General features: G+C 49.5%; 1 protein-coding gene across 2 annotated transcripts in view; it reads right to left on the bottom strand.

Moving 5' to 3' along the window:
* The window catches only part of lcor (ligand dependent nuclear receptor corepressor), an 83,552-nt gene that overhangs the window by 18,953 nt on the left and 52,389 nt on the right, over positions 1-12,210 (bottom strand). For both annotated transcript variants that reach the window (XM_031811415.1, XM_031811414.1), the window contains exons 3-4: positions 8,696-8,775; positions 6,038-6,164 (exon numbers count right to left, since the gene is read on the bottom strand). In XM_031811415.1, the coding sequence (XP_031667275.1) occupies positions 6,038-6,164; positions 8,696-8,775 (207 nt within the window). The remainder of the gene's footprint in view (positions 1-6,037; positions 6,165-8,695; positions 8,776-12,210) is intronic.

Genomic DNA, 12,210 nt, shown 5'->3' on the forward strand with positions numbered 1-12,210 from the left:
GTAAAATAAAAAATTCTCACTGAAAGCCAGTCTCAGAAGTTGTAGATATGTTCTATGTACACTATTTCTATTTCTATATCTTTAATTTTGTTTTTGCATATTTTACTTTGGGTTTTGTACACCAGCTTCAAACAGCTGAAAATACTATATTTTTGGTTATTGAAAATATATTTCACAGCGGTTTAGACCGTACAGCAATTTTCTAAGCACTACATGACTTGTTTTGTCACATAAACTGAAATTAGGCGAACTATTCTAATTTTAGCAACCAGGAAATATTACTGTTTATGTGAAGAAAAAATAAATATATATAAATATATATACACAAACTGATAACAATTAAGGTAGATGTGACTATACATTTTTATTAAAAATAGACTTGTTAGAATGTGGACATAGATATATACCTACAGGACATGTTGTTTAATATCTCTCTGTAACACTACAGACAGACTGTTAGAATGTGGACATAGATATATACCTACAGGACATGTTGTTTAATATCTCTCTGTAACACTACAGACAGACTGTTAGAATGTGGACATAGATATATACCTACAGGACATGTTTAATACCTCTCTGTAATACTACAGACAGACTGTTAGAATGTGGACATAGATATATACCTACAGGACATGTTGTTTAATACCTCTCTGTAATACTACAGACAGACTGTTAGCTAGGCTTCGTCGAAAATGGCACCCTATTCCCTATGTAGTGCACTACTTCGACCAGAACCCCATTGGCCCCTATAGTAGTGCACTACATAGGGAATATGGTGCCATTTGGGACGCAGCTCTAGTCTACCCTATAGCCCCCAACTTTCAGCCGCAAAACAAAAAGTGATTTAGCAGACCAGCTTTCTGGAAAAACATTTCCTTTTGGGCCGAGGAATTGTGCCCCGTGTCCGAAGGGGAAGCTTTCTGCAAACAATACCTACGTCCTGGCACACTATTCCCAATCCAGTGCACTACTTTTAACCTGGGCCCTATGCAATCTGGTCAAAAGTAGTGCACTATGTAGGGAATCGGGTTCCGTTTGGGACGCCGACCGCGTGGAACCAAAACATAAAGCCGGGAGCATATAGACATTATAAAAACATTTAGCTAAAGGAACATCACTGGGAAGGAAGAAACCCTCAGACAAACGACACATATCTATGTGTGTCTGTTTATATACTGTGCACAGTGTTTGTTCAGCTACATACACTCAGTGTACACACCATTTAGGACCTTTCTTATATTGAGTTGATTCCAGTGCTTCCCCTAGCTGGCTGGATGTCCTTTGGGTGGTGGACCATTCTTTATACACACGGGAAACTGTTGAGCGTGAAAAACCCAGCAGCGTTGCAGTTCTTGACACACTCAAACCGGTGAGCCTGGCACCTACAACCATACCCTGTTCAAAGGCACTTTAAATATGTTGTCTTGCCACCCATTCACCCTCTGAATGGCACATATACACAATTCATGTCTCAATTGTCTCAAGGCTTAAAAATGATTCTTTAACCTGTCTCCTCCCCTTCATCTTTAACCCGTCTCCTCCCCTTCATCTTTAACCCGTCTCCTCCCCTTCATCTTTAACCAGTCTCCTCCCCTTCATCTTTAACCCGTTCCTCCCCTTCATCTTTAACCTGTCTCCTCCCCTCCATCTTTAACCTGTCTCCTCCCCTCCATCTTTAACCCGTCTCCTCCCCTTCATCTTTAACCCGTCTCCTCCCCTTCATCTTTAACCCGTCTCCTCCCCTTCATCTTTAACCCGTCTCCTCCCCTTCATCTTTAACCCGTCTCCTCCCCTTCATCTTTAACCCGTCTCCTCCCCTTCATCTTTAACCCGTCTCCTCCCCTTCATCTTTAACCCGTCTCCTCCCCTTCATCTTTAACCCGTCTCCTCCCCTTCATCTTTAACCCGTCTCCTCCCCTTCATCTTTAACCCGTCTCCTCCCCTTCATCTACACTGACTGAAGTGGATTTAACAGGTGACATCAATAAGGGATCATAGCTTTAACCTGGATTCACCTGGTCAGTCTGTCATGGAAATAATGTTTTGCACACTCAGTATATAGCAGCTTTAGGCCAGCTGAGGGCTGAGAGCTGAGGGCTGAGAGCTGAGGGCTGAGGGCTGAGAGCTGAGGGCTGAGAGCTGAGAGCTGAGGGCTGAGGGCTGAGAGCTGAGAGCTGAGGGCTGAGGGCTGAGGGCTGAGAGCTGAGGGCTGAGAGCTGAGGGCTGAGAGCTGAGGGCTGAGGGCTGAGGGCTGAGGGCTGAGGGCTGAGAGCTGAGGGCTGAGAGCTGAGGGCTGAGGGCTGAGAGCTGAGGGCTGAGGGCTGAGAGCTGAGGGCTGAGAGCTGAGAGCTGAGGGCTGAGAGCTGAGGGCTGAGGGCTGAGAGCTGAGGGCTGAGGGCTGAGAGCTGAGGGCTGAGAGCTGAGGGCTGAGGGCTGAGGGCTGAGGGCTGAGGGCTGAGAGCTGAGGGCTGAGGGCTGAGAGCTGAGGGCTGAGGGCTGAGGGCTGAGAGCTGAGGGCTGAGAGCTGAGGGCTGAGGGCTGAGGGCTGAGGGCTGAGAGCTGAGGGCTGAGGGCTGAGGGCTGAGAGCAGAGGGCTGAGGGCTGAGGGCTGAGGGCTGAGGGCTGAGGGCTGAGAGCTGAGAGCTGAGGGCTGAGGGCTGAGGGCTGAGAGCTGAGAGCTGAGAGCTGAGGGCTGAGGGCTGAGGGCTGAGAGCTGAGGGCTGAGAGCTGAGAGCTGAGGGCTGAGGGCTGAGAGCTGAGGGCTGAGAGCTGAGGGCTGAGGGCTGAGAGCTGAGGGCTGAGGGCTGAGAGCTGAGGGCTGAGGGCTGAGAGCTGAGAGCTGAGGGCTGAGGGCAGAGGGCTGAGGGCTGAGAGCAGAGGGCTGAGGGCTGAGAGCTGAGGGCTGAGAGCTGAGGGCTGAGGGCTGAGAGCTGAGGGCTGAGGGCTGAGAGCTGAGGGCTGAGGGCTGAGGGCTGAGGGCTGAGAGCTGAGGGCTGAGGGCTGAGAGCTGAGGGCTGAGAGCTGAGGGCTGAGGGCTGAGGGCTGAGGGCTGAGAGCTGAGGGCTGAGGGCTGAGAGCTGAGGGCTGAGAGCAGAGGGCTGAGAGCTGAGGGCTGAGAGCTGAGGGCTTGAGGGCTGAGAGCTGAGGGCTGAGGGCTGAGAGCTGAGGGCTGAGGGCTGAGAGCTGAGGGCTGAGAGCTGAGGGCTGAGGGCTGAGGGCTGAGAGCTGAGGGCTGAGGGCTGAGAGCTGAGGGCTGAGAGCAGAGGGCTGAGAGCTGAGGGCTGAGGGCTGAGGGCTGAGGGCTGAGAGCAGAGGGCTGAGAGCAGAGGGCTGAGAGCAGAGGGCTGAGGGCTGAGGGCTGAGGGCTGAGGGCTGAGGGCTGAGGGCTGAGAGCTGAGGGCTGAGGGCTGAGAGCTGAGGGCTGAGGGCTGAGGGCTGAGAGCTGAGGGCTGAGGGCTGAGGGCTGAGAGCTGAGGGCTGAGGGCTGAGGGCTGAGGGCTGAGGGCTGAGAGCTGAGGGCTGAGGGCTGAGAGCTGAGGGCTGAGGGCTGAGGGCTGAGAGCTGAGGGCTGAGGGCTGAGGGCTGAGAGCTGAGGGCTGAGGGCTGAGGGCTGAGGGCTGAGGGCTGAGATTGGCTAGGGCTGAGAGCTGAGAGCTGAGGGCTGAGGGCTGAGGCTGAGGGCTGAGGGCTGAGAGGCTGAGGGCTGAGGGCTGAGGGCTGAGAGCTGAGGGCTGAGGGCTGAGGGCTGAGAGCTGAGGCTGAGGGCTGAGAGCTGAGGGCTGAGGGCTGAGGCGGCTGGCTGGAGGGCTGAGAGCTGAGGGCTGAGGGCTGAGGGCTGAGAGCTGAGGGCTGAGGGCTGAGAGCTGAGAGCTGAGGGCTGAGGGCTGAGGGCTGAGGGCTGAGGGCTGAGGGCTGAGAGCTGAGGGCTGAGGGCATGAGGGCTGAGAGCTGAGGGCTGAGGGCTGAGGGCTGAGGGCTGAGGGCTGAGGGCTGAGAGCTGAGGGCTGAGGGCTGAGGGCTGAGAGCTGAGGGCTGAGGGCTGAGGAGCTGAGGGCTGAGGGCTGAGAGCTGAGGGCTGAGAGCAGAGGGCTGAGAGCTGAGGGCTGAGGGCTGAGGGCTGAGGGCTGAGAGCAGAGGGCTGAGAGCAGAGGGCTGAGGGCTGAGGGCTGAGGGCTGAGAGCTGAGGGCTGAGGGCTGAGAGCTGAGGGCTGAGGGCTGAGAGCTGAGGGCTGAGGGCTGAGGGCTGAGAGCTGAGGGCTGAGGGCTGAGAGCTGAGGGCTGAGGGCCTGAGAGCTGAGGGCTGAGGCTGAGGGCTGAGAGCTGAGGGCTGAGGGCTGAAGAGCTGAGGGCTGAGAGCTGAGGGCTGAGGGCTGAGGGCTGAGGGCTGAGAGCTGAGGGCTGAGGGCTGAGGGCTGAGAGCTGAGGGCTGAGGGCTGAGGGCTGAGAGCTGAGGGCTGAGGGCTGAGAGCTGAGGGCTGAGGGCTGAGGGCTGAGAGCTGAGGGCTGAGGGCTGAGAGCTGAGGCTGAGGGCTGAGGGCTGAGAGCTGAGGGCTGAGGGCTGAGGGCTGAGGGCTGAGGCTGAGAGCTGAGAGCTGAGGGCTGAGGGCTGAGAGCTGAGAGCTGAGGGCTGAGGGGCTGAGAGCTGAGGGCTGAGGGCTGAGGGCTGAGAGCTGAGGGCTGAGGGCTGAGGGCTGAGAGCTGAGGGCTGAGAGCAGAGGGCTGAGAGCAGAGGGCTGAGAGCAGAGGGCTGAGAGCAGAGGGCTGAGAGCAGAGGGCTGAGAGCAGAGGGCTGAGAGCTGAGGGCTGAGAGCTGAGGGCTGAGAGCAGAGGGCTGAGAGCTGAGGGCTGAGAGCTGAGGGCTGAGAGCTGAGGGCTGAGAGCTGAGGGCCGGGTGTGGAGTGTGAACCCAGATTGATTGGGCAGACACATTGATTGTATCAGCGTCTGACTGAGTGACCTAATCCTCTCTAAAACAACCATCTATCTCAAATGGCACCCTGTTCACTAGTGCACTGCTTTTGACCAAAAAAAGTAGTGCACTAAATGATATAGTGTAGGGAATAGGGGCCCATTTTGGATGCAGTCAGTCACACACTGCACCCCTCTCTTCTCTAGGAGAGTATATAACCATAACAATACATGGTCACTTAACCGACACGTTTCATGTTAAACCTCAGTTTTTTTAGGACACGATTTTTAAATGAACCTTTATTTAACTAGGCAAGTCACTTAAGAACAAATTCTTATTTACAATGACCGTCATACACCGGCCAAACCTGTACCGCCCTATGGGACTCCCAATCACGGCCGGTAGTGATACAGCCTGGAATCGAACCGGGGTGTCTGTAGGGACGCCTCAAGTACTGAGATGCAGTGCCTTAGACCGCTGCGCCACTCGGGAGCCCAAATGTGGGATTCAAACCCACAACTTTGGTGTTTCCAAGTTCCATACCTTGTGTCTTTATAACGCCCCAACTGACTACGCCATATAGTTCTACTAGACTCCCTTATGGTTCTATAGGTTCTTGACCCTTATAGTTCTAGATTCTAAACTCCCTTATGCTTCTATGTTCTAGACTCCCTTATGGTTCTAGGTTATACAATTCCGTATGGTTCTATAGGTTCTAGACTCCCTTATTGTTCTAGTTTCTAAACTCTCATGGTTCTACATTCTAGACTCCGTTATGGTTCTACATTCTAGACTCCGTTATGGTTCTACATTCTAGACTCCGTTATGGTTCTACATTCTAGACTCCGTTATGGTTCTACATTCTAGACTCCGTTATGGTTCTACATTCTAGACTCCGTTATGGTTCTACATTCTAGACTCCGTTATGGTTCTACATTCTAGACTCCGTTATGGTTCTACATTCTAGACTCCGTTATGGTTCTACATTCTAGACTCTGTTATGGTTCTACATTCTAGACTCCGTTATGGTTCTACATTCTAGACTCCGTTATGGTTCTACATTCTAGACTCCGTTATGGTTCTATGTTCTAGACTCCCTTATGGCTCTATAGGTTCTAGACTCACCCTTTCTGTAGAAGACAGCATTGAGGAACTCTTCGGCTTGCTTCTCCAGGCGGTTGATTTTGGACGTGTCCTGTTTCAAGTCCTCTGACTCTGATAAGACCTGGGGAGTGATGCCAACCAAGTGTTCCTGAGAGGGACACAGAACACAAGAGGAAAAGGGTTTAGGATTTTAGAAAACAGTACATAAATGTATAACCAAGTGTTCCTGAGAGGGACACAGACAAAGCAGACACAGTTTTAATGAAGTTGTCCTGGACCAAACCCAGAGGAAAACCTTAAAGTACCTTTGAAGTCTGGTTTTATTTTACTAAGCAAAAAAAAACAACATAATAAGACAATAGGTGGCGAGATAACGCTGTGGTGGAAGCTTTAAAAGACCGGGTGACAAAACATGGTGATTAAGAAAGCCATTGTGTGATACTATGGGCTTGCAGTCATTGTGTTTATGAAACAAACAAATGAATGATATGGGGGGGTGGTGGTGGGAGGAATGGGCGTGACACCCTGACTGTCTCTCCGCTTTCTCCTCTTAGAATCCAGTGACGTGAAAACTGGCAAAACCAAAACAGGCTCAAACAGTTTCCTTAAAACGGCATACCTTCACAGTTAATATGAATGAGGCATTCTCTCTTCCTTCCCCTCTCTCTCCCTCCCTCTCCCTCGTCTCTTTCTCTCTCTCCCCTCGGAAGACACTTCAGTTGAATGCATTCAGTTGTTCAAGTGACTAGGTATCCCCCTTTCACTTTCCTTCTCCCTCTGCCTCTCTCGCTCTCCCCCCCCTCAAGTCTACCTCCTCCCCCTTTCTCTCCCCCTCCCTCAAGTCTACCTCCTCCCCCTTTCTCTCCCCCTCCCTCAAGCCTACCTCCTCCCCCTCTCTTGGTCTCCCCCTCCCTCAAGCCTACCTCCTCCCTCGGTCGGGAGTTTGCATAGCTGCAGATCAATGAATCAATTGTTTCCGTCCTCTGCAGGTCCTCTGGCATTTCATGCAATTAAACGCACACAGTGAAATATGAAGAGTATGTCCCAAATGGCACCCTATTCCCTACATCGTGCACTACTTTTGACCAGAGCGCTATGGGCCGTGTTCAGACGTAGTGCACTATAAAGAGAATAGGGTGCCATTCTGGACGTAGGGCAAGCCCAACCCACCCAGCCCGGCCCGGGCATGGTAAGGCCAGAGACAAGCAGAGGAAGGAGGACAGATATGTTCGAGGTAATATGTTTATGGACCATGGAGCGTATTCACAAAGTGTCCCAGAAGTAGGAATGCTGAATCTGATTTATATAATCCTATTCATTATAATCTGATCATAGATCAGCACTACTACTATGTTATATATGTTGATAATAATAATTTGGTTGGTGCTTATATTTGTTATTTTTCACACATGTACAATTGTGTATTAAATTGTAGGTGCCAGATGGTCGACCTTCAGGGTTGAAGAGGTCAAGATGAAAAAGGAGAAAAGGAGTGGTTGGTTGGCATGGCAACAGAAGGGGGGGGCTCTTTGTGAGGCCTTCTGTTTCATCCTTCGTTCTTCCATTAAAGGGGCAATCTGGGATTGGTATATCAAAAGTGGCGCGGTGTCCACTTCTTCATCGTTTGAATCCCAGATTGCCCCTTTAAAGGCAAAGAAAAAATGGAGGACGAGTGGCGCCCCGAACGACATGCCGACGAGCCATCAATTCACAAGGTCAAAGGGAACGAGTGGCGCCCCGAACGACATGCCGACGAGCATCAATTCACAAGGTCAAAGGGACGAGGGGTGACTGAAAGGGCAAATAATAATAATACATTCCTGAGAGGCAAAACATTCTAGCGCCATTTTAGGATGATTAGACATGGCTGAATGAGTGAGACGACCAGGGATTGACCTCTACTTAAAGGGTGTGTGTGTGTGTGTGTGTGTGTGTGTGTGTGTGTGTGTGTGTGTGTGTGTGTGTGCGTGCGTGTGTGTTTGTGTGTGAGTGATTGTGTGGGTGTGTGTGCGTGTGTTATTGTCGATGAGGCGATGGAAAGATGAAAAGATGCAGACTGGCTTTTGTTCATGAAGCTAATTAGCTATCTCTAATGCAGTGTGTGGAGTTTAGCTAATCAGCTAGCTGTAATGCAGTGTGTGGAGTTTAGCTAATCAGCGAGGGGTAATGCAGTGTGGGGGGTTTAGCTAATCAACTAGCTGTAATGCAGTGTGTGGAATTTAGCTAATCAGCTAGCTGTAATGCAGTGTGTGGAGTTTAGCTAATCAGCTAGCTGTAATGCAGTGTGTGGAGTTTAGCTAATCAGCTAGCTGTAATGCAGTGTGGGGGGTTTAGCTAATCAGCTAGCTGTAATGCAGTGTGTGGAGATTAGCTAATCAGCTAGCTGTAATGCAGTCTGTGGAGTTTAGCTAATCAGCTAGCTGTAATGCAGTCTGAAGGGTTAGCTAATCAGCTAGCTGTAATGCAGTGGGGGAGGGTTTGCTAATCAGCTAGCTGTAATGCAGTGTGTGGAGTTTAGCTAATCAGCTAGCTGTAATGCAGTGTGTGGGATTTAGATATTGTCTCGATGTGTGTCTGTGTCTCTGTGTCTGTCTCTATGTGTGTGTGTGTGTGTGTGTGTGTGTGTGTGTGTGTGTGTGTGTGTGTGTGAGCCACAGGAACTCTAATAACATCAATTACCTTGACTTTCTCTCGTCTTAAGCAGCAAAAGAGACAATTTACATCAAACGACCAATCCAACAGTACCTCGGGCTCGCAATCTGTGGGAAGAAGAAGACACACACAAACACACACACGTCAGAGAGGTTATGGTAATAATGACAGGCCGCTGTGTGTGAGCTTAGACAAACCACAGCACAGCTAACCATTTCATGCATTTCAAAATAAAACCCTTCAGAATATGAAAAGCATTGAAAATAGCAACAGTTTGTTTTGAATGATGGCCGAGTTCCTTTTGATACATAAAAACTGTAAACCAAGACATCAACTGTTCGGACACACACACTCAACCAGAAGATTACCCCCAATCAGTGTGTGTGTGTGTGTGTGTGTGTGTGTGTGTGTGTGTGTGTGTGTGTGTGTGTGTGTGTGTGTGTGTGTGTGTGTGTGTGTGTGTGTGTGTGTGTGTGTGTGTGTATCTGTATGAGTGTGTGTGACATCTCTGTGTCTCCAAGTGACAAGGCCTTCTGGTGACTCTCTCTCAAACACGGTATGAGCTTCCTTTGTGATAACTAAATCTTCAGGGAACATGACTTGTGTCACAGTCCTAGTGGGAGGGGAGCGGAGGGGACGTTGGGCCTGGGCGCCTGGCGGCGTGCGGCGGCCTTGGATACGTGACTATTGTGTTGGTGACAGATGTAGAACCGGGCGCCTCGACATAGTGTAGTCATTAACCTCCAGTCCCCTGCCGCACTAAACCCTACCCCTTCATATGCAGAGGAGAGTGTGTGTGTCTGTGATGTGTGTGTGTGTGTGTGTGTGTGTGTGCCTCGCGAGTGTGGCTATAATGCTCCACGGGCAGAGAAAAACAGAGAGAGAGGAGGGATGCCCAACAAACTCACCTTTTGGTGCACCATGGATAAAAAGAAACGTGCACCGAGCTACACACGGAACTCACAGCACTATGAGAGAGAGAGATATGCCCCCCTAGGCACAACTATGACAACATAACCAACAAAAACGGGTCACAACTCCTGCAGCTCTGTCGCACGCTGGGTATGTACATAGTCAATGGTAGGCTTCGAGGGGACTCCTATGGTAGTTACACCTATAGCTCATCTCTTGGCAGTAGTACTGTAGACTACCTTATCACTGACCTCAACCCAGAGTCTCTCAGAGCCTTCACAGTCAGTCCACTGACACCCCTATCAGACCACAGCAAAATCACAGTCTACCTGAACAGAGCAATACTCAATCATGAGGCATCAAAGCCAAAGGAACTGAGTAACATTAAGAAATGCTATAGATGGAAGGAATGCATTTTGGAAACCTAACAAAAAAAAATTAGGCAACAACAAATTCAATCCCTTTTACAAAAATTCCTGGGAAAAACAGTCCACTGTAATAGTGAAGGTGTAAACTTGGCAGTAGAAAATCTTAACAGTATATTTGAGTCTTCTCATGCTTTGTTGATTTCAAAAAAGCCTTCGACTCAATTTGGCATGAGGGTCTGCTATACAAATTTATGGAAAGGGGTGTTGGGGGAAAAACATACAACATTATAAAATCCATGTACACAAACAACAAGTGTGTGATTAAAAAAGGCCCAAAACAAAGAAATGTCTTCCCACAGGACCGTGGGGTGAGACAGGGATGCACCTTAAGCACCACCCTCTTCAACATATATATCAATGAATTGGCGAGGGTACTAGAACAGTCTGCAGCACCCGGCCTCACCCTACTAGAATCTGAAGTCAAATGTCTACTGTTTGCTGATGATCTGGTGCTTCTGACCCCAACCAAGGAGGAACTACAGCAGCATCTAGATCTTCTGCACAGATTCTGCCAGACCTGGGCCCTGACAGTAAATCTCAGTAAGACCAAAATAATGGTGTTCCAAAAAAGGTCCAGTCGCCAGGACCACAAACACAAATTCCATTTTGACACCGTTACCCTAGAGCACACAAAAAAATATAATACCTTGGCCTAAACATCAGCACCACAGGTAACTTCCACAAAGCTGGGAACGATCTGAGAGACAAGGCAAGAAGGGCATTCAATGCCATCAAAAGGAACATAAAATTCAACATACCAATTAGGATCTGGCTAAAAATACTTGAATCAGTCATAGAACCCATTGCCCTTTATGGTTGTGAGGTCTGGGGTCCGCTCACCAACCAATAATTCACAAAATGGGACAAACACCAAATTGAGACTCTGCATGCAGAATTCTGCAAAAATATCTTCCGTGTACAACGTAGAACACCAAATAATGCACACAGAGCAGAATTAGGCCGATACCTGCTAATTAACAAAATCCAGAAAAGAGCCGTTAAATTCTACAACCACCTAAAAGGAAGTGATTCCCAAACCTTCCATAACAAAGCCATCACCTACAGAGAACCTGGAGAAGAGTCCCCTAAGCAAGCTGGTCCTGGCTCTGTTCACAAACACACCCCACAGAGCCCCAGGACAGCAACACAATTAGACCCAACCAAATCATGAGAAAAAAAAAAGTATTACTTGACACATTGGAAAGAATTAACAACAAAAAACAGAGCAAACTAGAATGCTATTTTGCTCTAAACAGAGAGTACATAGTGGCAGAATACCTGTCCACTGTGACTGACCCAAAATGAAGGAAAGCTTTGACTATGTACAGACTCAGTGAGCATAGCCTTGCTATTGAGAAAGGCCGCCGTAGGCAGACCTGGCTCTCAAGATAAGACAGGCTATGTGCACACAGAGAGAAAGGGGATAAAAGAGAGAGGGGGATGAGAGAGAAAGGGGATAAAAGAGAGAGAAGGATAAGAGAGAAAGGGGATAAAAGAGAGAGAAGGATAAGAGAGAAAGGGGATAAAAGAGAGAGAAGGATAAGAGAGAAAGGGGATAAAAGAGAGAGAAGGATAAGAGAGAAAGGGGATAAAAGAGAGAGGGGGATGAGAGAGAGAGAAAGAGAGAGAGAAAGAGAGAGGGATAAACGAGATTGGAGAGAGGGGGATAAGAGAGAGAGAGAGAGAGAGAGAGAGAATAGATTGGAAAGAGGGGGATACGTGCAAGAGAGAGAGAGCGAGAGAGAGAGAAAGATGGGGATAAGAGAGAAAGGGGATAAAAGAGAGAGATTTGAGAGAGGGGGGTGACAGAGAGAGAAAGGGAGAGGGATAAAAGAGAATGGAGAGGGGAGGGATAAGAGAGAGAGATAAAGGGGGATAAGAGAGAGAGAGAGAGAGGGGGGGGTAAGAGAGAGAGATAAAGGGGGATGAGAGAGAGAGAGAGAGGGGGGGGGGGTAAGAGAGAGAGATAAAGGGGGATGAGAGAGAGAGAGAGAGGGGGGGGGGGGGATAAGAGAGAGAGACGGGGATAAGAGAGAGAAAAATGAGAGGTATAAAATAGATTGGAGAGGGGATAAGAGAGAGAGGAAGTGAGAGAGAGAAAGTGGATAAGAGAGAGAAAAGGGATAAAAGAGATAGATGGGGATGAGAGAGAGGAATAAGAGAGAAAAAGAGAGAGATAAGAGATTGGAGAGAGGGGGATGA

The sequence above is a fragment of the Oncorhynchus kisutch genome, unplaced genomic scaffold (genome assembly GCF_002021735.2).
Source record: "Oncorhynchus kisutch isolate 150728-3 unplaced genomic scaffold, Okis_V2 Okis01b-Okis20b_hom, whole genome shotgun sequence".
Classification (NCBI taxonomy): domain Eukaryota; kingdom Metazoa; phylum Chordata; class Actinopteri; order Salmoniformes; family Salmonidae; genus Oncorhynchus; species Oncorhynchus kisutch.